Genomic DNA, 27705 nt, shown 5'->3' with positions numbered 1-27705 from the left:
TGATTGAAATACCTAAAATACTGTATAATGTACCTTTTCTAATCCTTTTTAAATGAATCCCAGACTTGGCATAAATGTGGGTAACACCAAGAACACACAGAAAGTAAACCAAGAACACAGGAAGCAAGAGAGCAATAGAAGCTGACTTTTGCTACAGATTTTTAACTTTCCATTTCATGACCACACAAGGAACAGGGACAACCAGAAGAACTATAGGGCCTGCCAAAAGGGAATAAAATATGAGACAATACTTCCCAATTAAATTAGGGACCAAGAAGGGCTATACCTATCATTCAAGAGCATGCAAATCCACTAAAGAGAAAAGAGAAGTACCTGTCTTGAGCGTGGTACTCAGAGGTAGGAGGAATAAAATAATAATAATAATAATGGCTCCTTTGAGAAATAGCAACCACAAGCTAACCATCACCAGGGTGTCTGGTCAAAATTAACACTTAGCAATGTGGTCTACAAAACCTCAAGCAGAAAATTTCATTGAAAGTGGTCCCACAGGCCATCACCACCCGCACCCTCTAATCAATCTTAACTTCACTGTTGTGTGACAACCAAACATGATGTTCAACCTGATATAATAAACTCACAACATCACCTGTGAGCATTCAAACCATGTCAAGTCAGAAATGATATGCAAAAAAACACCCCAAACCTAGTGGCCAGAAGCCACTGGCCTGTGTTTCACTCACCAATTAGTGAGTGAGGAATTTGTACAGAGTACAAAGAGGAAGGTTTTTCTGTGCAACACCACGTCTCTAGGGCCCAGCCGGAAGAAAGACAGCTGACGGTCACTGGAAAGGCAGGGCTAGAACCACCTGGAGGCTCTTCACTCAAATGGAGGATCACAGACCCTCCTTTGAACAAGAGCAGTGCCTAATATGTTGGGGATGTGATTTAGAACCACAAACAAAAATGTTTATCTTCAAGACCGTGGGTCTAACTTGCAATGTACAGGAAATAGCTGGGCAAGTTAAGCCTGATCAAGAGAAAACAACAGACAAAGCCATTCCACTGGATGACTGACCCAGTTTCTTCAATATTTCAAGGCACAAATTCCGGGTTAGGGAGAACTGTTCCAGATAAAAAGGCTCAGTAACCAAGTCGATGTAGTAACTGTTTAAATTCTGCTAGAAACAAGTGTTTTATAAGGGTACTGTAAGGACAACTAAGGCTATCTGAACATGGCTAGGTAGGTAGATAAAAGGAATTATATTTAATTGAGTAAGGTGAGATGATAGAATTGTGATTATATAAGAAAGGTCCTTACTTTTTATAGATGCAAACAGAACTATTTAGAGGGGAAATGTTATGTCTGTAACTTAACTTTAAAGAAAGAAAGAGAGGAAGAAAAAGATGAGGCAGGGAGGCAAACATGGTAAAACATTAGCAGCACTAAAACTTGGTTATGGCATGTGAGTGTTCATGGTATCATTCTGTTTATCTGTGTATTAAGAATCTTTTTGTCATAAAAATTTCACAAAATAAAACACTAAATATTGCCCTGGATGACTAGTACCCACCAGCAACTGGCAAAACCAAAGACTAATCAATCAATCCTTCTGAGAAAACAGAATGTAAACCCAAGCCTCACCAAACTGTCTTCAAAAAACAAGGAATGAAGGGAAATAGGAAAATTCTTAGAACTAAAAGAAAACAAAAATAATGCACATCAAAATTTGAGAGATTCAGCCAAAGCTGTACTTAGGAGGAAAATGTTTAGTTTTATATTTTGCTTATCAGACAAAAAAGGTTCCAAAAAGCTAAACATTCGCTTGAGGGGAAAAAAAGAACAGCAAAATAAGTATCAATAAGGCAAAAAGCAAGACATAATCAAGATAAGAGCAGAACTTATTAAATTTTTTAAAAAGAACATGCAATAGAAAAGATAAAGAGCAAAGTTGCTTAGGAAAGGCTTTTATCAAGAATAAAAGAAAGGCTCAAAATGGTGGCTCACACCTATTATTTCTAGGAGGCCAAGGCAAGAGGATCACTTGAGGCCAGGAGTTCAAGACCAGCCTGGCCAACACAGAGAGACCCCTGAGACCTGGTTTCTACAAAAAACATTTAAAAATTAGCAGGTGTAGGGGCATGCATTTATAGTCCCAGCTACCCAGGAGGCTGAGGCAGGATGATCACCTGCCCAGGAGTTTGAGGTTACAGTGAGTTATGAACACACCACTGCACTCTAACCTGGGGAACAGAGTGAGACCATGTCTTTAAAATAAAAAAAATTTTTTAAAGAAGAAAATACTTCATGAAAAAATGTTATATTTTAACTCTGGATGTTACAGAGATTAAAATAATAAAAACTATTATTAACTTTATGTTAATAAAGCTGAAAAAGAAGATGAAATGGACAAATTCCAAATGTATAGGAATACTAAGCAAAACTGACTCAAGAAGAAATCAATAGCTTGAATATGCTTACAATCACAAAACAAATGGAATCAAAAGTTAAAAATGAGGGGTGAGACAAAAGCTACAAATCAAGAGCTACACAACCCTTTATAGCTTTACAAACACTTCTACCAAACACTCAAGGGATAGACAATGACATAACACAAATTCTTTCAGTGAATTAAAAAAGAGACTAGTCTCTAATTCATTTTATAAAGCTCTAAAATATAGATACCAAAACCTCACAAGGATAATTATAGCTCGATCTCATTCATGAATTTATGATTCAAGAAACCTAAACAAATGTTAGTAAACTGAATCCAGTGAAATATAAAAAAGATAATATTTATGAGGCTAGGCTTAATCTAGAGTGCAAGTTTGGTTTAATATTTTTAAAAGAAGGTAATTTACTCCAACAACAGATCATGAGCAAAAAACAAGGTGATCTTCTCAATACATAGCAAAAAGTCGTAAGATAGAATTCAGCATCCATTGTTGAACTTCCTTAGCCCAGAGTGGGCAGCTACAAAAAGAAAAGGAAAAGGAAAAAAGGGGAAAAAAAGAAGAGAAAGAGTAAACATAACATTAATGACAAAATGCTGAAAGCCTTTATTTTAATCATGGATAATACAGGAATGGCCATTCTTTTCAAAGAATATATTTGGAGAAGATAGTCTGCAGGAAGACAAACAAGTGGGAAGGTGGTGACTTTTGTTTGTTTGTTAATGAGAAAACCTTAGAAAACTGACGAATTAGTAGAATTATTACAGAATTAACACGTACTTAAAAGCTCGCTGGACAAAGTTAATATACAAATGTATATTAACAGGTATAATATACCTGTTACATTTATACATACCAATAACAAGAAGAAAATATAATTTTTAAAGGATACAGTTTACAAGTATATTCTTGGTCTTTGGTCAGTGGGCTTCTACAAGGCAAAGACTGTTCAAGTAAGGTACTTCTGTTTGTTTTACTGTTATTCTTTTATAAGTACCATCTGTTTCATAGAAAAAGATACAATAATAAAAGAAAAGATCTCATTACAACAGAAGACAAAGTTCTCAGCATAGTAAGAAATAAAAAGTTTATGTGAAAAATAAATAAATAAAAATAGCCAAGAAAACTCTGAAACAGAAGGATGAGGATACACTAATCTTACCAGATGCTAAAAGATAATAAAAATGGTATAGCATGAATGTATTAATAGAAGGACCAAAGGAAAAGAAAAGAAACCCCAGAATAAGCCCAAACACCATGCACCTAAGGGAAGTGAGCACACAATTTTAGTGGCACCTCTAATCTATGGGGAAAAGAGCTGCAATGGTTAATTTTATGTGTGACCTTGGAAGGTGTTTTGGACAAAATTAACAATTTAAATCAGACACTATGAGTAAAGTCGATTGACCTACATAACATGGGTGGGCCTCATCCAATAATTTTGAAGCACTGACTAGAATAAAAAGACCAGCCTTCCTTAAGCAAAAGGAGATTCTCCAGCCAACTGCCTCTGGACTCCGTCTGCACCATCAGCTCTCCTGCATCTGCAGCCTGCTAGCCCACATTGCAGAGTTTCAGACTCGTCAGCCTCCATAAGTGCGTGAGCCAATTCCTTATAATAAATCTCTTTCTTTGTACATATATATACATTCTGTTGACTCCATTTCTCTGGAGAACCCTAATATAATACAACCCTGATTAATGTAATAGTCTGCACAAGAAAATTCTAGGAACAACCAAGTTCTAGGAAAAAATAATTAGGCTGGACCATCTCTCTCTCCATAGACTACAATAAATGAAATGTAAAAACAAATATATTAAAATACTACAAAATAACATGAGAGAGTTCCTTTATAACTGTGGAATATAAAAGGTCTTTCAAACTCCCAATAAAAATAAAATGCAGAGGTCATGAGAACAGATTAATAATTGTGACTACATAAAAATTGAGGGGAAAAAAAAGAAAATGCTTTTGCATAACAAAAAAACCTTCCATAATTAATGTCAACAGATAAATGCTAAGGGGGAAGTTAGAAACTCATATCATAGACAAAGGCCCAGTCTCCCTAATATATAAAGAGTCAGCTTTTTAAATCAATTTTTAAAGACCAAAAACGGAATAGAAAAAATTCTAGATAAAAAGATATTGTAGTCCAGGAAAAAAATATAAATGCTTTTAAATATGTAAGATGACAGGCAACATTACTCATAATAAGATATATGTAAACTAAGACCTATTACAGGTTGAATATTCCTTATCGGAAATGCTTGGGACCAGAAGTTTCAGATTTTGGAATATTTGCATGTGCATAATGAGATATCTTGGAGATGGGACCCAAGTCTAAAGATGAAATCCATTTACGTTTGATATATGTTATGCACAGCCTTACAAGCATATAATTTTATACAATGTAATTTTATACAAAATTTTAAATAATTTTGTGAATGAAACAACGTTTCAACTGTGTTTTGACTGTGACCTATCACGTGAGGTCAGGTGTGGAATTTTCCACTTGTGGTTATCAGGTTGGTGCTCAAAAAAGTTTCAGATTTTGGAGTATTTCAGATTTCCGATTTTCAGATTAAGGATGCTCAACCTGTATCAGATTGGCAAAAATCCAGAAGCCTTGTAAAACCAGCACACATGTAGGGAACAGGTCCCCTCACACATATCTCACACACAGATGGTGGCAGTATAAATTGGTACAACCTCTATGGGAACAATATGGCAATATCTACTAGAATTACAAATGCATATACCCTTTGTCCGAGCAGCATCACTTCTAGGAATTTATCCTGTAGGTATTATTGCCCACTTAGGAAACGAAACATATACAAAGTTTTATTACGGCAGCATTGTTTCAATTACAAATAACTAGAAATAATCTAAATGTCCATCAAAGAGAAAAGTTAAATATATTATGGTATGTCTATAAAATGGAATGAAGCTATAAAAAGAAAGAGGGCTAGCTCTATGTACTCCTTTGAAATGATCTACAGAAAATATATTTAAGTGGATAGAAAAAGGGGTAGATTAAAAACAGAAGCATGTATATAGTATATTATACTACATATACCATCATTTATGTAAAAATTAAAATATGATATTGTGCTTTTTCATATAAAGAAACTCCAGAAAAACATACAATAAACTAATAAAGTGGTTATCTGGCAAAGGGTGTGGTGGTGAAGTGGGCAGGGGGAATTAAGACCGGAAGGAGACTTTTCTTTGTATCCTTTCCTTATACCTTAAAATTTTTGAAATCTGTACACATATTGACTAGTCAAAACATTAAACATATTAGAAATGTTAAAGACATGAAGCGATATATCTTAAAGGAACCTTAAAATTACCTTTTATATCAATCACATTAACAAAAAACACAAAGTATCGTTTGCTGGCTGATTGCCTTATATAAAATCAATAGATGACACATATGCTACATTTGGGAACAAAAGGAAGTCTGCAGAAAGAAATGTTCTGATTGTTATGAACTACTGGCTGATTAAATATGGTTGAACTTCTAGGGTTTTAAATGTGTATAAATTTGGTATTACAAATTTTATTAAAATATGGTTTGATTTTGATAATATTCCATTGGTAATTTTTACTTTGTTTTAGGATAGCTATGGGGGGATTATCTTGGTTTGTAGGTGCAAAATATATCTACAATGCTAGATCTCATTTCTTAGGGAAACTTTCCAAATCTATCTAGCCATATAGCTCCCTAAAAGAAAGGACTGTTACTGTCAAACCAGACCATCTGACGACTAGGCTGCCTGATCTTCAACTTCCACCTTTGTCACACAACAGTTTAACAAAACTTAAAAAAAATACTCAGATATTTTATATTAATAGCTATCGAGTATGAACACAAGAAAAAACGTCCAACATACTTTGAGGAATGTTTGGTTTTACTGAGAATATACAAAATGACATTTACATTAAAGAATCATAGTTATATATTATTTCTTCCCATATAACTAACTGTATTCAAATCAATAAAACAGTGATAGTATTAATCAAAGCATAAGATAGCCCTAAACTAAGCACATTAAAATAGTATTCATTAACAGTAAGATTTTACCTGTAGCATGCTTTAAATATTTAAATGTAAAAGATATTAAATAACTAATTGCCATATGCTAGAAGTCATCAGTGAATGCATCATAAAGGAAATAAATTTTGAGCTTGGTCTTGAAGGAAATGACAGGCACTCAGAATCCTTAATCAAATTGGTTTTACAATCAGAAATTCATTTCAGTGCGCTGAAGTAAAATGAGTAATGTAATCTCTCTATTGAGTCCTTAAATTTTGATGACATGACAAAACATCCTATGTCTACAGGTAAGTTCAATAAGGTTCTAAAAGCCCCTTGGAAAAATCTATAACTTTATCAAAAATTCAGGTACCAGTCTCTCTCATATAAAAAGAACTGATATTAAAGTGTTTTAAAATTTTCACACACTTTTATAAATGACTTCACCTGATAACTCGGAAATAATGTATATCCCTATTTCTACAAACCCCAGATACGTTGCCACAACTTTGAAAACATATGCAAAAAACAAGATTGTACTAGATCTTGTATCTCAGCAGTTGTTTTAACATGTCTTGTTTAAAGTCATAAACTCTCTTTTGAACTCTTTAATAGAAGTCACGTGGGAACAGACGACAACAAATCCAAGAAAATACTTCAGACATCAGCCAGATCAATAAAATTAAGCTCCATATATTTATTTACTCTGCTTACCATCAACAATCTTTTCAAGCCACATAAGAAGCTCTTTAAGAATGAAAAAGTCCATGCCACATGCATTCATCCTTTTTTTACCACCCCTACCTCACAAAAGAAAAAGATGAGAAGAAAATATTAAAATGTAAAGTTGCATTTTGATGCTTATGACTGGAAGTGCTGTAAAAGTTTTATCAGGACTCAGGGCTCCTTTTCATGTCACTAATGAGTGACAGTCTCTAAAACAAATGAAACTGAATCATTTTACCAAATACATATGTTCTATTTTTCTACAAATCATGTAATCTGTAATATGTAGTCCAACAACCTCAGAGTACTTAAGGCTAATTTAAACTAGAAACTGCTTAATATATTTAAAGTACATGATTCCCATTAGTATTTCAATATTGCAACTGAAGTGATTTTCTGTTTATGAGCTCATTTAAGAATAACACTGTCAAAGGCAACAATGTTTTGATGCAGTAGCACCTACCATTAAAACAAAAACAAAAAAGGTCAAGATAAAATACCACGCATGTGCTAACTAGCAGGATTAAATGATCGATAAAACCCTTCTCTTGAATAGCCTTGACAAAGCGGCAGAGTACTTTCTTGAAAGATTCAGAACACAAACGACAAAGAACAAGGAATGACTGACACTTTCTGCTGTCACTAACCAGTAATGCAAGCAACTATTGAAGGAAGGGAGGGAGGGAGGGAGGGAATTAGATTAGGTTTATAGTTTTGCATTTTCTCAAAACTACATTTTCTTCCACTGAGAACATAATTTTTAAAACAAGACAGAAAGATGTTTCAGAGCCCGATCTGTCTTGGAGAAGAAAACAGAGCCCTGAGAGCAGTGTGCTGTGCTCACCTGCTGTGGCTGGTACCTCTGCTGGGACTGGGACGGCAGATACTGCGCCTGGGGCGGGAGGTGCGGGGGCTGTGGCTGCTGGCTGTAATATGGCTGTTGGCCCTGCTGGCAGTAACCACTCACACCTTGTTGTCCATACTGAGGAGGCATCTGTCAAAAAGTCAAGCAAAGCAAATGAGAAAGTCAAAATATGCAATTAAATGAAATCAAATATGGTTTCAATTCAGCAACATGAAGGGGGTTCTCTGCTAAGCAACTGCATTCAATATTTTTAATCCTCTGTTCATTAGACAAATCGACATGCTGCCTTCTAGTCACATACTATCAATGAAGTCAAAGATAATTTGAATTTGCCTTTAAAAACAATCATATCTTATCATATATTAACTATATAACATCATAAAAATCTAGTGGGGGGGAGCTCCTAATACTGACATTAAAAAATAAAAATAGCCTCTGCTAAGAAAGTCAAAGAAGCATTATGTTAAATCCATTCCCATACAACAGTGAAAATTAAAATGAACTCAAACAGTCCAAGTCAACTCACTAATATTTTGTAGGATGCTTGTGGTTTGGGTGTATTATATGGTACATGTTTGTTTCTAAGTTCAGAACAACAAAATTTAGAACATCCCAACTGCATTTATAGCAGATATATGCCAGTTATATTAACAATTCCATTTACTATTCTTTCTTAGTTGATAAAACAGGTAGCAATGTAAAGCAAATTGTACTACACTGTAAATAACAGAGATATAGAGAAAAATGGCCTAATTTGGTCTTCTCCATTCGTAATTTACATGATTCTAAAATTCCTTGAAAGCATTGTTCAGGAGAAAATCCTTTCTCATGCAATAAATGCACCATTGATAGTATTTTTTATTTTTTTAAATGAGAAATCTATTGACTTTTTTTTTCTAATTGCAAGAAAGAGCAGGAAAGGAAAAGAAAAACAAGATATCAGGACAGCAAGAAACACCCCCGAGGAGAACAGTGAAGTCATTCTGTTTAATACCACAATATGGTCCACTTGAGAACTCCGAGAACCTGGGCCTCATAAGCCCACACACTCAGGAAAGTAATGACAGCACCAGATACACATACACCCAAATTCACTACAGAAATACTGACCCAGGTAAAGAAGGAACAGTGAAAGAGGAAAATATTAAACCATTTAGCCTTTAAGACAAATTAGCACACTAATTCATAACACATACAATGGGGTAAAAGGAAAAAAAATGAGAAAGCTAAAGTTTCCATTCCTTTCAATTCAATCCAGATTATTTTTAAGACCTATCAGCAATGATCAGAATAAATGTGAACACGGTGGTTCACAATGCCTCTTAGCATACTGAGCCTAAGTTGTTGGAGCAGACAAGTTTGCATTGAAAACCATTTAACAGCACAGTTGAATTCTTTGCTTTTATTTATTTTACAGCTTGATATCTCATATAATGAATGTATGTCCCTGCCATAAGCCAAGCCAACGAATTTCCATAAAATACAACTCCACATGCTAGAATACCATATACCACAACACACATCCTCCCGTTCAACACCCATATGTTTGATATGATATCTAATACTATATTTCACACAAGTGTCTTTGCAGTTTGATTTGAAGCAGTTAGGATAACACTTCTGCCAGTGTTAAAATGACTGCAAAGCTCAGTCAACACAGCCAGCAACTCCCCTATGAATTGCGCTTTAATATGTTGACTTTCTGGTTTACAGAAATCCTTACACACAATATGGAAATGTCGTGTGGGGAAGGCGGCTCTGTTTTTCAAGCAAGACAACAACAGGACAAATTCAGGAACCTAACACTAGAGCAGCCACAAACTTACAAGGATCTTTTACTATCTATTCCAAGTCCAGAAAGTTTGGGGGTAGGTCATGGGGCAAGGGGGATAGGTAGAAACAAGCAAATCTTCACTGGAGCACTAGTGACAGTCTACAGAACGAGGCGACCTCCAGAGAAGCAAAGCCATTGAAAACACCTGCTTGGGAGCTTTTATTAGTGTCTTCCACAATCAAAAACCGATTTGCTATCCTTTTTAGATACATGCTCTCATTCATTCATTTGGGACCAAATTCACCAGCACCTCACCCTCTGTGAGCCTTATGGGGAGGAAACCTGTAACAGCACAATCAGGCTATCCACTAGACCTAAGGCCTAGTGCCAATCAACTGCATCTGGCCTTCAATGGGAACCATGACAGAACAGATTCCTAAACTCTAGTTTAGTTAAAGATTCTTTGAGACATAAATGTATGGAATCTAAATCAAATTCCTATTGTACCTTAGCTGTGTGAATATGGTCAACTTCTTAACTACATTTGTCTTACATCTGCAACTGTAAAATGGGGCTATTTTGTCTAGTAATTCCTAACGATACTATACTCAGAAATACAATAATCCCACCTGAAGTCTATACAGATACTGTTATTACTTATTAAACTAACAGTTGGAGTGCAATCTCTAAAATATTAATTATTTCCTGAGTGTTAACTTTGAAAAACAGTTTCTCAAAATAATATCCTAACTGCCTGGAATTTAAAGTCTAATTCTTCTATGGTCATTATTGTCCTTGTTTTATAATTCATTTAAGTGCATGGCTTTCAAAGATCTACCATATGCTTTTCAGACTTCTTAAACCAATCAGTATTACAAAACACAAATTGACAGGTTGAACCACAATACACGAAGGCCCCAGAGCTTTCTGCCAGAAGCTCCAGGCTGTAACTCTTGAGTTCCTGTTTCTGCCAGTTGGCCCTCTGCTCACAGGCCATCCAGGCACTCGGACGCTGCTCATCACTCCAAGCTCAGTCCTCCACCAGAACCTGCGGTGGCCTGAGAAACCCGAATGCGTTGTTAAAAGGAGGAAGGCCCAGAGGACAACTCCAGAAGGCCAGCACATGAGCTTTATTGTCTCAAGCTTTGTGAAACCCATTTGGGCTGCTGAGAGCTTTTCTGTTGATCTCTTAGCTGTAAACCACATTTAAGATAACCAAGATTACCTGTTGTAAGCAAGTGAAATTTCACCAAGGGTTCCTGAGTGCCAGGGGGCAGGTGCTGAAAGTTGGGGATACAAAGCTCTTGTGACTCAGGTAGCACCCCTTCCCTGACCATCCTAACTAACTGGGCACAGCCCCAAACACCAGTCTTCTCATGCCATTACTCATTTCATTTACCACCGGGGAGATTATCTGTCTTAGTTATTTAGTTAACACCTTAATTGGGTGTTCATGTGTATTACCGTCTGTCCTTATCTCTAGAATATAAACTCCCAAACTCATGGTATGCCTCCTGGAAAAGGATCTGACTGTCCACAAATATTTGTTGAATGAGTGAATGAATGTTGTTCAATGGATTACTAAAGCAAGTTTTTCTCATGTAAAAACAAATCAAGGAACACATTATAATATGGAAATCACTTGTACCATCCAAATCTGATACATATGTGTTCAGCTTCATCCACAGCCGAAAATACTGAATTTTATACTAACTACAGCATGGTGCTAAACTGCTAACCCTAGTAAGTCATTATTGCCCAACAAATGTTCTGTGTCTTTAGCACAGCTTAAATTTTAAAAAATAGCACTAAAAGTGGAAAGCTCCAGAAAATGCTTAGGATCAGAACTTTTCTGTTTGTTATTTTAAAATCAAGAATTTATTTCACTCATTTCTAAATAAGGAGGACCTTTAAGTGGTGCATGAGAACACACAGAAAAAATTTATTTCCATTTTCAAAGAAATGTAAATGCTTCCAAACATTACTGGAAAGAGAAAGTATAGCTAAAAATAATTCACTTACTTTAAGTATTTATTTTAGAACTACCCTAATCAAGGACACACTGTTAACTTCCACATCTCTGTATTGTGTTAAGTGTGCAGGATCCATGTTCCATTTCACCATACACAACTTTTTGCTCATACTCCAAAATCAATGAAATGGTCGAAGTTTACCTTCTCCCCCCACCCCCATCTTCTTCTTTCTAAAGAAGTTTTGGAGAGCAGTTTCCCACTAAGATGCACTGACCCTGTGCCCCAGCAATGCACCTGGTAAGTATACACCCATGAAACACTCACACGTGTCCCAGGAAGGATATTCAATGCAGTCCTGTTTACAACTGCCAGGAAGGGGACACAATCTGACTCCGGTAAATGAGGAAAATTAACTTTGTTATAGTCATACAATTGAATTCTATAAAGTTGTAAAAAGGAAGGAGTAAGATCCACATATCAAAATGGTTCAAATCTAAAACATATAATGTTAAAAAAGAAAGCAATAAAGGTTAATGCCATGTCCTAACATTTGTATAAACTTCTAATACACAAAATAGTAGTATATATTGTTTATGAACACACATATAGTAAAAGTATAGTATATGCCTTGGCTGAGCATGGTTATAGCTATGCGGGAGGCTAAGGCTGGAGGATAGCTTGAGCCCAGGAGTTCGAGGCTACAGTGGGCTATGATCCTGCCAGTGTACTCCAGCCTAGGCAACAAAGCAAGATTTTGTCTCAAAAACAAAACAAAAAAACATGGCTCGAAAAGGAAATATACAACTCTCTGATGTGGGGGTGGGGAGCAATGGGGCAGGGCTTCAGCCTTGTATTTGTTCCTTTTAAAAAAGAGACGCTACGCAAATGTGGCAAAATATTAGCACCTAAAAACTTGGTATCATTACACAAGCGTGTCTGTTATATTTGTTTCTGTACTTTTCCATATGCTGAAATTTCATTTTCACCTTCTACAATGAAGCTCTTCCCTCCACACAAGTCTACCTGCCTCAACGCACAAGGTGGGGACGCCCAGAGAGGTCCTTCCGAGAAAAGCGCCTCTGTGCCACTTTACTTAAACAGGCCCCACTAAGACTCTGCTCAAGAGACCCCTCCCTGGATACAAGACCAGGCGCCCTAATCTCTTCCAGACCTTTCACCTGGGACAGGACTAGGACGGAGACTTCACGATGGTCTTCTCCCGAGGGAAGGAAGTGTCCTGCAGGTTGGTAAATCTCTGACAGAAAGGACTTTATGCCAGCATTTCCCTGTGGGTCCCACAGGGTAAACTAATTCACAGCAAGATATCTCATAGAAGTCAGTCCTATAGTCAAAAAAGTTTGTGAAATAAACCTACTATAAAAATAAAATATACTATATGAACATATTAAAATATCTGTGAAATCCTTAAAAAGTTAAGAAGCCTTTCCACCTTTTAATCCAAGATTTCTCAAACTTATCTGACCACAAGCACACCACCCAGCCACTGGAATGTAAACTCTGCACAGGACAGGGCCTGGCTAGTTCAGCTCGTCATTGTGTTCAGAATGCCTGGCCTGTGCTAAGAGCTCAATGAATGTTTGACTGAGCCTCCTAAAGTAAGTATAAAATTCCACATCACCGACAATGGAAATGTAAGAGTTTCTGCCTTGAGCTAAACAATAGCTAGTCCAATGCTCTGTCTCCATGACAGCTAGCAAAACCATTTGGGACGGGTATTAGAACGCTCCCTGATGCGAGCTTTCATGTTAGGATACTAAAACACACTCCACTTTCTACCATGGAGCAGGTTCCTCTGCAAATCTGAATCTACTTTACATAATCAGTTTGTCCCTCCTTTTGGAGGAAAACAATTTAGGAACAAAAGAAATACTTCACAATGTCCTAAACTTATCACAGACATATTTAATATTGAAAACTCCCCACTTCTGAATTCTACAATAACATGCTAATTTTTTGCTGTGTAACGCAATGAGCACCTTTCTCCTTACCTTCAAGGTTCTAGATTAAAGACTTATTCTTTACTATGCTAAAATATACATAAAATTTATCATTTTAACCATTTTAAGTGTACACTTCAATGATATTAAGTACATTCACACTGTTGTGCAACCATTACCACCATCCATCTCCAGAATTTCATCATCCGAAACTGAAACTCTGTGCCCATCAAATAATAACTCCACTTTCTTCTCCCCACCCTACCCCGGCAACAATTATGCACTTACTATCTCTATGAATGTGGTTATTCTTGCCATCTCATATAAGTGGAATCACACAGTATTTGTCCTTTTGTGCATGGCTTATTTCACTTAACATAATGTCTTCAAGGTTCATCCTGTTGCAGCATGCGGCCGTCCACATATATCATGTTTCATTCCTTTTTAAGGCCACTGAATGTATACACCACGTATTGTTTATCCATCACCCATTGATAGACATGGGTTGTTTCTTTGGTGGTTGTAAATAATGCTCCTCTGAACATGGGTTTACAAATATTTGTTCAAATCTTTGCTTTTACTTCTCTGGGTACATACCAAAAGTGGAATTCCTGGATTATATGGTAATTCTATGCTTAATTTTTTGAGAACTACCATACTATTTTACTCAGTGGCTGCAGCATTTTACATTTCCACCAGCAATGCACACCAGCTCCAATTTTCTGGCGTTTTTTGGTAACAACCATCCTAATGGGTATGAATTGATATCACACTCTTTGTGGTTTTGATTTGCATTTCCCTAATGATCAGAGATGTTGAACATCTTTTCATGTACTTATTGGTCATTTATATGTCTTCTTTGGAAAAATCTTTGCCCATTTTTAATTAGGTTGTTTATTTTTTGTTGCTGAGTTGTGGGAGTGCTTTATATAGTCTGGATATTAACCTTTTATCAGATATATGACTTGCAAATACTTTCTCCTGTGTGTTTCCTTTTCACTGTCTTAATAGCTCCTTTGATGCATAAAAGTCTTAAATTTTGATATAGTCCAATTTATCTATCCTTTCTTTTGTTGCCTATGCTTTTAGTGACATATCCAAGAAATCATTGCCAAATCCAATGCCTTGAAACTTTCCCCCTATGTTTTCTTCCAAGAGTTTTATAGCTTTTTGTTTTAGCTCTTATGTTTAGGCCTGTTAAACATTATAAGTTAATTCTATTATACAGTGTAAGGTAAAGGGTCCAGTTTTGTTGTTTTCCAAGACCTATTGTTTTTATTCTATATAATTTTCACATCAGCTTTGGATCTCTTTGTTCCAAAAACAGTTTGGTATTTACTCTTCTCTCAAGAACTATATTTTTTTTTAAAAAAAGGAATTATATTAAATGTATACATACTCAACACACTATATAATCTGTTTATATGAAGTTCAAAATCAGGCAAAATTAATTTATTGTGATAGAAATCACAACAAGGGTCATGGGATATGGGGACTGGCTGGAAAGAGGAATGAGGGAATTTTCTGGGAATGGTGCAAATATTCTATATCTTAATTAGGGCGGTGGTTTCGTGAATGTACATATTTGTCAAAACTCAAGGAACTGTACACTTAAAATCAAGGTAGATTATTGTATGTAAATTAAAGCTTAAAATATTGGTGGAATATTTACATACATTTAATGCAGAAGATCTAAACTGTTGCCCTCACATTTTTATAGTTCTATAACATATTTATGCTTAAATCATTCCTGCCTTATTTGTGCCTAGATATAAATTTTCTATCTGATAATTAAACGACTGTCCCTACGTGCTTAACAGTGAGTTTTCATCTTCTCATTTTACATAACCTAAAATATTACAGAGCAGTTGGACATACTGAAATAATCATGGTGAATACACAAATGCAAAATATCTAAGGTAAGTCATAGTATATATAGAAACAATATCCCTTTGACCCAGAATCCTACTTTTGGGAATTTATCTTAATAAAAAGTATGAAACAAGTATGCAAAGATATGTGTAGTAAGGAGTTCACTGCAGCCCCACTCAAAAATACAGAAATAGCCTAAATGTCTAAATGTCCATCAAGGGGAATGGTCAAAAAAAGGAGGGGAGGAGATTCAATAAAATACTATAGAGCCATTAAAAATAATGATTCTCATTATAGATAATATATATTTAATAGCAAAAAGTTCTGTCTGTGGATTGAGATGAGATTTAAAGGTAGCAGATTATGAAACAATATATAATGCTATTTTTAAATATAAAAATCTATGTGTAGTTGTGGGTAAAGAATTAATAGTCCCAAAGAATATATACCAAAATACCAATGTTATCATTCCTTAAACCAACTCAGTGTTTTTCATGAATCTAGAAGAAAATGCAAATTTATTTTGGATTATTTATTGCTCTTTCTAAGAGTTATTGAAAAGTATAACAATTTATCTTTAACAGAAGAAAGCTGCTTAATTTTTGTTTGTTTTTTATCATAGATTTGAACTCCTCCAGGTAAATTCTACAAATTAGGTAGGCAAAAAACATAAGAAAAATCTTAAGTTTACAATAGCTCTGTGCAAATGTGGCAAATTCTGCTGGTTTCTGATTTCACAGAAAGATCAAGCACTATTTTTCATGCATAAGAGACAGACTGCAAATTCCCTACAGCAAAGAATTCAGATGCTAAGCTGATGCATGGTTGAACCAACTGCATGAGGAAATTTTATTATGTCAACATGTCCAGTCAAAAATAATGTGCTAGAAGGTAATAAATAAAGTTTACAAGGTCAAGATCTTACAACTGCTCTACATTGTACAGTCCCTTAAGCTAAGTTCCCAACTGAGACTTCTAAATAATTTAAGTGCTTCCCCCCCCACTTTCTTATTTAAAAAAAAATAAAATAAATCTTGTCCTTAGGCTTGTCTAAGGAAAAAATTACAATTTCCTGAAATTAGTCTTTCACGCTTGAAAACTGACAGTCAACGAACATATATTGAGCATTTATTGTATACTAAAACTAAGTTCCTTCTAATTCTGTCCAGCTTCCCCTGAGTAACAGAAAAAAAAAAAAAAAAATGACCGGAGTTGGGCGAGTTGCCAAATAGTCAAGAGTCAAGCAGCATCTTACACTCAAGAACAGCCTACATGACCAACCACACAAATAAGCTAGTTACGTGCATCTCATGTTGCTATGGAACCCACCTGCATTTTTGTCTATGCCCTGGTTCCTCACAGGTAACTTCCAGGCCATGAACACTGCTGGGGTTTTTTTTTGTTTTGTTTTGTTTTTAACAGACTGAAAAATAACCAACATATCTGAGATAATTTAACCCTCCCGATTAGCTTAGACATTTTTATCAGAAAATAAATACACTTTTTCTGATTTGTGAAACAACACTGAAAAGTTCTCATTTTTTAAATCAGTAATAACTCTTTTTCACAACAAATTTGTTTTATAAAACGTCCTTAAACAGGGTACACACAATATAAGATTATAAAGACATGAACATGGTAAAATACTATACATACAATCCCTCCTGGATTTCTTTACAATTATTAGTTGCCTACAAAATTTCTCTGCTTATTCTAAGCTCAACTGCTCTATATTTAGCAAATCACAGCTTAAGTGAATAGTAGGTCAAACCAATGTTCTGCAGAGTGAATATTCTATACAGCTGTGGGAACTAAATGGCAGTGCCTCTCATGACCTCAATTTCCAGAAGTCAGGGATATGTCCTGAACAGCCTTTACTTCCTCTTAATAACCATTATGAATCTATTATCCATGAATTTATTTATACCCTTCTTAAATTAATTTATATTTCCACTACATGTTATCTCTTTAGGGTAACAAGTTCTATAACATTATTATCCATTTTGTAAAGTGGTACATCCTTTAGTTTTCATAAAATTAACTCTTTCAAGCTTCAACGAATACAGCCCAACTATTGTATTGAATTCGGTTAACAAATATATGGTCAACCAATGCAAGTCAATCATATCAACCAAAGCCTTTATCTTACCAGGTCAGATTCCTTGTCAAGTACTATCTATACCACTCAGTCTCTTGATTATTTTCACTGGCTAATCGAAACTGCTTTCACTTCCTTAGTCTTTAGTGTGAAACAGCAGCTAAAATAGTATTGATTCCAAAGACACAACAAGCACGCCTGTACAAAAGAGTAAGATTACTTTTCTAGTTACCTTAAAAAAAAAAAAAAAAAAACCTCTAATATACATACATTTAGTATTCTCCTCTCCCACCTAACTACCAATGTTTTCACCTTTCTTTCCAGGTCAGCCAATTAGAGGAGATTTTATTTAAGTATTCATAAAATGCAGGCATTCACTGGCAGTAAAATGCTTCCTCTCATTTACAACCAGTGTTGAACTAAAGTCTTACTGTACACAAAATTAACACACAAGTGTATAATTGTAGTTTTATGCTCAAGTGCCCTAATTATGCACTTTAAAATGCTTTCTTCCCAAGGATTCATCGAGGGCATTCAATACCACAGATCTATAAAGTCTACAGTGTTTTTTGACAAAATAGAAGCATAACAGGAAAAAATCTGCAGCTTCAGAGAGAAAAGCAGGTGTGTAATGCACAAGATGATACATCTTATTCTAAAATTTTTAGCTAAAAAACATAGCATATTTCCAACATATATAAATTTGGTATGGTGGTGCCTAAGAGCAAAAAAATATTAATTCATACTGCCATTTCTTGAAGAAAACAGAGCTAGCATTTTTAAAAATGGTCTTTCATAAACCATCTCGGTTTATGAAAAATTCACCTGTGAGCTTGCAGGTCATATTTATATAATAATATAAGCAGAAAAGAATTTTTAACAGTAAAAGGAGCCATGCTTATTTCTAATGTGGAAGCTTTTATATCTAGGTTACCAATATTTGCATTTTTTTAAAAAATCAAAATTAAGTATTTTCCATACCAACATATGCAGTCATTTTTAAATGAGAGAATCATAACTATGGAAATGCATCAACATGACTTCATAAAGCTCTAGTGCTGTGGGGGTCATAGCATGTACAGAAGGAAATGAAGGGCTCTGAAGGCAATCTATAGTAATAAATGGGTCAATTCTGCTCACAGAAGCAACGTATTCCTAGAAAAGCTACTTGAAAATAAAAAGGCCCATGCTGCCTGCCTCACAGGGATCTGGTTGTCTCCATCCAAGAAAGTGCTGGCCCAAGAAAGCACACACGTGATGTCATTTATTTAGTAATGAATACATCTCACTGGAAAGCAATTTGGATTTCCCATCTTTCTTGTTATATTATTGCCCAAACAGTAACAGGTAATTCTGTATCAGCAAATATAATCTTTGAGTTGTTTTAATTTTTTAAAAATGCAAAAAGATTACCAAATCAAAAGTCAAAACAGTATAACAGTACTTCACACACATGTTAGAACAGCAGGGTTTTCTAATAAGACTTTAAAATAAGTGTCAGGCAGCAGTATGTTCATGTTTTAAAAAACCACCCACTTGGTCACAAGCACATGGTAAGGATACCGTTTACTACAGTGTAAAATAGAAAAAACTCAGGAAGCAAAACGGGTGGGAATTATAGACGAGCTTCTTGCCTATCTGCCCTTCTGGCCAGAGATTTCTATTTTCATAAAGCACAAAAAGAGGAGCCAAGAGCTAAACCACTTTCCTATATAAACCCAGCTGCCAAAATGGATGTGCCAAAGGGGAATTTCAGAGAATTTTAAAGAGATAACCTTTGCTGAGGCTGCAATGTCAACTTGGTAACCGCATGACTGGAACATGTGCAGTGAATGCTAGATTTTTGAAAAGACTGTTCTCTTTGAGATAAATGGGAGGGGTAGGGTGGGAGGGTACAGAAAATAGGGATTTACCAGAAGAGGACTAGAATTTTAAAAGAGCCAACGAAGAGTCAAGCAACTGGCATCTTCTTGTTCAGAAGGGAGCTCGATGGTGGGGGACAGGAGGAGAGACTGCTCATGTAGGCCATTCTCTACCCTGGGGATCGTACACCACACATAAAAATTACTCATTCATGTATGCACCCATGTGCGTGGTTTTTAAATATAGCCTTTGAAATGGTTTCTTCTTTCTTTTTAAATGAAAGATGGGGCGGGGGGAATAGTATGTGGTTGTATTGTTACCAAGAGACTAAAGCCCACCCTCTATGGGTGAGGGGGTTGGCTGCTTCTGTATCTTTTCTCTCCTGCCAAAGGGAGAAAAAATGAGACTAAGCTAATGAAAATATGAGAAGAAAACCACCAAACCCCTCAAAAATGAAAATTTCAAAAACTACATTATTTTAAACATGATCCTTTAAAAATGTACAGTCTAAGTGTTCCATAAGACATTTTTAAGGGAGAAAGTATACTCATTAATCTATCTACCCTTAAATTTAAATGATATATATGGTGAAAATCACATGAGTGGAGAAAAATAATAGCAATAACAATAATGCAAAAGAGTCAGACTCCTGCACAGACTGTGGCCAAGACCCAAACTTGGCTATTAATTTCTTCCTCTGAGACTATGAGAATTAAGTGGAGTATAGAACCCCGAAATAGTCCCATGGGGAGAACCAGTATTGAGACTTTACTGGCACCCTCCTGCCTCTCCTTCTGAGTGGAAGCATGTACATGGACTCAGGAGCAGGGAAGGGGCCGGAGGCTTGGGCCCCTACCACTCAGGAATAGAACAGCCTTCAAATGAGCATGACTTTTTTTTCCCCTCCCCCTTTCAGGCATAATCATAACAAATAAGGAGTGAGTTTACAAGTAAAGGAATTTCTACTACAGACCTACTCTCTCTCACAAAGCAGTGACCCTCCCCCACCGACCTCCCCCATCCCACATGCAAAAGAAGGACCAGAAGAAGTACCTGTATGTGCACATGAGTGGCTGAAAAATGGACTCCTTGTATTTTGTTCCCTGGATCATAGTTTAAGTTGGGGGAAGGGGTAAGGAGGAAGAGATGTTCAAAATTATACCAAATACACACAGTCCACATATCATTTAGACCAATGAGCTATTGCTTTAAATGAAAAATACACATCAATTCCCCCATCCTTGGAAAGCTAAGCCTAATCACACCATACTGTGAATTACTTTATCATACACTATTAGAACTAGCAGAGGTTTCAGAGGTCACTGGCTCAACTCTGCCCTTGTTAAGGTGGAGGGTTAGGAAAACTGCACAATTTCACCCAGTAGAGTCACAAACAGAAGCGCTCACACCACTCTCCCATGACACTCAGTCATTAAATGGACTGGGGAGGGACATAGAAGTGAAACATGGAGATGAAAGGCCGCTCGGACTGGGACAAGGAGAGGGCAGGACACTCTGGGGGCCCTGCTCTGTTCTAGAAGAGAGCAGTGTAGGCACAGGGAGCTCAAAGGACACTGGAGAGGCAGCAGGGGTGAGAAGGGGCTGGGAAAAGGCAGAAAGGCTGCAAATGAGAAATGCACACACTTTTAAGTTTCAAAAACCAAAATTTTAAAAATCTGTGTGGTTTAGATTAATTTATAAAGTACAGGTTGAATATCCTTTATCCAAACTGCTGAGACTATAAGTGTTTCAGATTTAGGATTTTTTCAGACTTTGGAATATTTGTATTATATATTTGCAGGTTGGGTATTCCTAATCTGAAAATCCAAAATCCAAAATGCCCCAGTGAGCATTTCCTTTGAGCATCATGTACTCAAAAAGTTTAGGATTTTGGAGCATTTTGAATTTCACATTTTCAGATTAGGGATACTCAACTTGTACCCTATTAGGATACAAAATTTCTACCAACACAGACACCATACACTCAAGGCAAAAGTAGGGAGGAAGAGTCTTCATTTTGAGTCATTTAGTGCATAAATTTAACTTATATGATAAACTTGTGATATCAAGTAAAGTTTAAACAGGAGCTCCACTTTAAGGTGTGGCAGTATGAAGAAATGATACTTTGGGTAAAATACCAAAGTCCTTGAAATATCAATATATTTCAAAGTAAATGTTTATGTAAAAAGAGAAAATTATTTCTCTTGAGAAAGACAATCTTCAACTTTTAAAATTTCATCAAGTAGAACAACATGTACAAACACTCCCAAATGACTGGTCAGGAAAAACATAGGATAATGACATTTTTAAATCATTAATAGACACCCCTGGAGCAGGCAGGGAAGGAAAGAGGATTTACTTAATGCAGAATTTTCAACAAATTAAATGTTTCACTTCTTTCCACTGTGTCCTCTTTTTATATTAACAAGACATTAAAATTAGGCATTTGAAACTATATACATTTTGAAAATCAATATATAATCATAAAATCGTAATTATTCCCCTCCAAACAATAACATGAATATAATCTCAGATTGTCCATTCTAAGCACTTTTTCAGGTAAGTCAGTACAAAAGCCACTTAACTGCTTTATGAGGCCATTACTGGGTACAAAATAATTGTCTTAATATAAAGCCCTCGAATCCAATGACAAATAAAGATAATTAGGCCAAAATATTTATTAGTCCTCAAATTAGACCTTATTCTAATTCTACTTTATCTATAAGAAAACAATTACTTATATTACCATTAGAAGGAAAAGCCAGGTTTCATACAGTTATCTTACAATGATCTTCACTTTAGTAAATTCTTTAAACTTAAAAGATACTGTACATATTATGGGGGCCATAATTTCCCACTATTCATTTGACGTAGTTTCCTTTGAAAAATATTTCTTACAAGAAAAAACAGTGGAAGTTTATCCTAGCAATAATAAGACAAGGTAGACAAGGTACAAGCAATTTGAAAAGAATTGTAATACTTTCTGACCAGAGATGCTACATTCAATAATCAATCACAGTCACTTAAATCCTACACAGCTACTTCTTACTGCCAGAGAAAAGAATTACCAACACTAGAATCTGGTTCACTGGGTGGTTCCTGAAACTCAGAACCTCTTTTCAATGTACTCCACTCCCCATACTAGTAGTGGGAGCCTAGTAATGTCTCCACCATCCCCTTAGCAAACTACGATCACCCCCCACACGGTGCCTGTATAGCATCCAGGACAAATCAACTGTTAAAGAGTTTAGGAGCGTCATATTTACACCTCCTAACCCTCCCAGATTGAACTCCCATCTACAGAAGGACCTCCAGGTGGCTGCCTTACCTGCAGATGCCTTCTGAGGTTTTGCTGGGAAGCTACACTGCTTAGGTGGCAAAGCCCCGCATGGAATATAGAACACCTGCCATGCAACTTAACTGGGGTTTTATTTTCAATCAGGTTGAAAATAGAACATGCTCTAAATCTACTTTATCTGAACTACAAAAATAAATTTCTTAAATTATCATTATAAGAAAGAGGGAAGAAGGGAATCAGAGGAGCTTTGAAAATACTGAAGGATAATTAAAGCAATGGCTTTCAAATGTTTCGACTTCCACTCAGAAGAAGTATTTTATATCACAACCTTAAACATACAGGATACTCTTACTGCATGTGATACATCTGTATTTTCTATTCTTTATGTCAAATTCCTTTCATTTAAAAAAATGTCTGGTTGCAGCCTAATACATTGCTTTCATGCTCCCGTTAATGAATCACCATCAGCAGTTTAAAAAACAGTGCATTAGAACATGATTTTTTTTTCAGAGAATCTCAGGGAAAACTGTTCCAAGTGATACTGTATCAGAATAAATCAGGGTCCATGGCTTTTGGCTCCTAAAATGTGTCTCCCCTGACCTACAGCTGTCATTCATACAAAATGTCATTGCCACTGACACAGAACTCACTCTTGGCCCAAGCGGGCTGGACAGCTGCAGCAGGTCGACAGGGACAAGAGCACACCAGGGGAAAGCAAACTCCAGCATGTGCTGCTCAGAGGGCGACGCAGCAACTCCTGGAGGAAGTCAAGAGTCAAAGCAAGAAAAAGTGGAGAGAGATGAAGCTGGAGCCAGCCAGGGAACAGTGTTGAGTTGAGAACTGGGAGAATGAGCATGCTGTTGTAATCAAGAAACAAGTGCCAGAGCTGGAGAAGAAAGCATGGAACACATGGAGTTCAGAGGCGGCAAAGCGAGGAGGAAGAGATGCCAGTAAAACTCAAAGTGAAAAAATAGAAAAAGAGTGAATAAGAAGGGCTATGACTTCTTCTGATTTTCCAGACAGGTCCCAAAAGAAGAAAAGCAAAACCTCATGGGGACAAGGCAACCCATTCATCTATCAGGAGCCTAGTGGTGGGCGTCCTGAGCGCCAAGCCCTGGGGCAGCTCTTGTCTCCCTAGCAATGAGTTCTGTGCCAGGTTTACATGAATATTCAGGCAAATAATTGCTCTGGGAAAAATAATTAGAAAAAATTATACCTATTACCCCAAAACTGCAGTAACGCTACTAAGAAGAAAAAGGACAGTTAATACGTAATCAAGAAATTGAAAGCTTATGAGAAAGACCGACGTGGGGGGAGCCCTGCAGAGTAAGATGCTCTTAGTGTGAGGAGGCTAAAGGTGCCCCACAAGCACTCCCTGACCAGCTAGCTCACGAGGATGCCAGAAGCCGCCTCAGGCAGTTGTGTTAATTCAGAATCTACTTTTAGAAAATGCAGAAATTAAGCCGGTGAACTCTCCCCCTGTCTTTGGGTTCCTCTTAAAAGATTTTATCTCAACTTATTTTGTTTTCACCACAAACTAAGTATAAACTAATCAGCCCTGACTCTTTTTCTCCAAAATGATTTATAAAATAAGTACCACACAGACCTCATTATGACAGTTTTTTCATTGATATCAGCACCCCCCACCAAAAAATAGCACTCATGACAATAGCAATACTTTATACAGCACTTTTAAACTTTTAAAACTATTTTCACACAGGTGATCTCATTTAACTCCACAACAAGCCTATGAAAGGGGGTAGAATTAGTATCCTTTCACAGAGAAGAATCTTAAAATGTCTAAGTGTGGCCAATTGATGATGAAATCAGTGCTAGATTACTGGTCTTTTGATTCAAACAGAGCACAGTAGTGAAAGACAAAGAAATGGCAAGCCTCCCTTAGAGTTGATATCTGCATCTATGCTTTGTTTTCCCAAATGGATTTCAAACATCTCCGTATTTTCCATTATATCACATGTATGGATCCAACATTTTATTGTTCAACGGTAAGTGTTATCCCAGGTCCCTGTACATGATACAAATATGAATAAGACAACACATCCCTGCACACAAACAGCTTATAAGCAGGAGACAGAGATGAAACATGCTTACAACTCAGAGTAAACAGAGATTCTGAGCAGTAACAGAGAAGTACAGCAGAGAAGGGGGCAGGCCTGCTCTGTTTGAGGGGTTGGGGGAAATGTGTCCAAGAACACAAAGAACCGCTATTCAGACCAGAGGTAGTGGCTGCAGGCCTGGAAGGAGGACTCAACTTTCAGTCAAGGAATCTCTATTCAGTAGCAGCAACCCAGTTGGGGAAGAAAGGAACACATGAAGGGAATGAGAAATAGTTCAGGACAGTATGAGATAGAGAAGAATTCTGATTAATTCCCAGAGCCATGCTATGCATACAGCAGATACTTAAAAAAAAAATATATTGACTGTATGAATGCTTGACTCTGGTAAATTAGTTATTTTATTTTAAAACACAAGCATATGAGTTACCACCCAAGTTAATGAGTTCTAGTTAATTCTCAAATATCAATTGTATATTGCCCCATTAGGGCTTTCCCCCTTACCATACACCCCTTCAAAATGCCTTCTCACCTGATTAGTCATGATCACATCTTTGTCATATTAACCCAAAGGAGCCATGAGGAGGAAGGGAAACTTGCCCCCCCATCAAATATTGCATTCCAAAGCCATGAGGTAATTTTTAATGAATATCTACCATTTGGAATTATTGAAATAACTGCTTCCCCTCAATGGGAACATGAACAAACTCTGGACATACACCAATGCATACCACTTAAGACTGAAATTCCAATAATAAGAGCTGAAAGTAGTCAAGTACTGAAGTGTGAGAACCCATGCAATCCTCAGACTCCCTGAGATGTGAATGATACAAAACAAAGACAATATACCATATGTACAGGCATTAAGAGAAAGAACCTGAACATATGTGACATTATATATACAAACATATGTGTATACGGACATGTATGCATATATACACATTTTTTTCAAACAGGCCAGGCATGGTGGCTCACACCTATAATCCCAGCACTTTGAGAGGCTGAGGTGGCAGGGTCACTTGAGGCCAGGAGTCAGAGGCTACAGTGAGCTATGATTATACCACTGTACTCCAGCTTGGGCAACAGAGGGAAACCCTGTCTCAAAAAAAAAATTTTTTTTTTAATTTAAAAAATAAAAACAATATAAGCACAGCACCAATTTTCCAAAACTTTGAAAAATACAACTACTATTAATAGAAATTATGTGATTTTTTTCAAACACAATATGTCAGAATTTCAAATCTGGTATATCTAAAATTTCAAATACCATATACTAGACTCCAATTTGGGTCCAAATAAGCAACTTCAGCGATCCCCCAGTACCAAACTGCAACTCCCAGAGCTAGCCCTGATTAACAGAAATTAGCCTTCAGAGGTTTCAAGAGCAGCCCACAGAAAGGCTGTTCCAGACCACACAGTCTTCCCGAGGGGAGGAAGCTAACTTGGTCCAAGTCCCACAGGGCCACAGCACACACTATAGCTACATTTTGAAATACCTTCTAACTTACTGTCAAGCTAACAAGACCAGTACATACCTCTAAATCCTTCTCTTCAGCCTCTTCCTTCTCTACATTGGAAACAGGAGAAAATGACTATGCAAACTGTTTTCAACTTAAAATTTTTATTTGCTATACAAAATTAACAGGTATTTTTAAAATAATAAAAGCTTAACAACTACCACACACCAAAAGCCATCAATTTTTTGTGTGTTTTTTCTTGTGCAAAACTTACACAATAAATCTAAATAATTATTTCTTACTCTAACCAGGGCATGTTTGACACTTTAAACACTATACCATTGTGTATACTATCCTAGAAAACACATTGTAGTAAACTTTTGTCTCTAACACTATCATAGGACATTCTCCCTATTTTTCTTTTTTTTTTCCTTTCATTACGGGTATTCCATTTTCCACCTCCCCCCTTCTCTCTCCTATCACATCCACCTTTCCCTCATATTCTCCCTGCTAAATGACAGTGTCATTCTCTCACTCTAAGATGTTTCCCTCCCCAGAAAATATCTCTTTCCACCCTTGTTTTTCTCTCTTGTTCCCCCCAGCCTCATCCTCTCTGTGACATAAGCCTGCACTCTCTTACCACCTGGCCCCCTACCTCACAGCTCAAATGCACCATGGGGGGCGGGGGGGCAGAAATCTGGGCTCCCAGGAGAGCACAACCCTCACTGGAACAGACTTCTGAAATCTCCTAATGCTGGGAGGGTCCTTCTTTCTGATTATAGTTTGCCATCTGCTGCTGTAGAGAGGGTTTGAGATTTTAGTTGTTGCAGTTTTTGCTTTGCTTTTCTCCTATCACTGTAAAAGAACAGACTCTTAGTTTTCCTGCTAGATGTGAAAGATCATTAGTCTAAAACACAGAAACACTGAACTTATACACACGCACACACCCCTCTGCATGTATATGCATGCATGTGCCATGGGTTTATATCTTAAGTCCCGGCAAGAGTTGATGTAATACTTTACAAAAACAGTAAGATATAAATCCCCTGTTTCTATAACAGAAAAACTACCTGATATTCTTAAATAAAATTCTTAATAGTTTGCAGAACCATTTAATGTGATATGAAAAAGAATCCACTAGAACACCTCTTATAGTACTTGTTCTGAGGCAGTTCATTCCCAAAACACATTTTCCATTGTTATAATCTTTTAAAGTGCTCATCTATCTGGCTTCTACAGCAATCTGCAAGTGTGAAACAAATATATAATTCGCAGAAGGAAAAAAGGGCAAAGG

The 27705-nt window shown here is 36.5% G+C and overlaps 1 protein-coding gene across 2 annotated transcripts in view; it reads right to left on the bottom strand.

Annotated features, from left to right (window-relative positions):
• The window catches only part of ARID1B (AT-rich interaction domain 1B), a 399113-nt gene that overhangs the window by 276435 nt on the left and 94973 nt on the right, over window positions 1-27705 (bottom strand). For both annotated transcript variants that reach the window (XM_069489032.1, XM_069489033.1), the window contains exon 3: window positions 8023-8172. In XM_069489032.1, the coding sequence (XP_069345133.1) occupies window positions 8023-8172 (150 nt within the window). The remainder of the gene's footprint in view (window positions 1-8022; window positions 8173-27705) is intronic.

This window comes from Eulemur rufifrons, chromosome 15 (assembly GCF_041146395.1).
Source record: "Eulemur rufifrons isolate Redbay chromosome 15, OSU_ERuf_1, whole genome shotgun sequence".
Lineage (NCBI taxonomy): Eukaryota > Metazoa > Chordata > Mammalia > Primates > Lemuridae > Eulemur > Eulemur rufifrons.
This window is presented reverse-complemented; position numbering and strand designations above follow the sequence as displayed.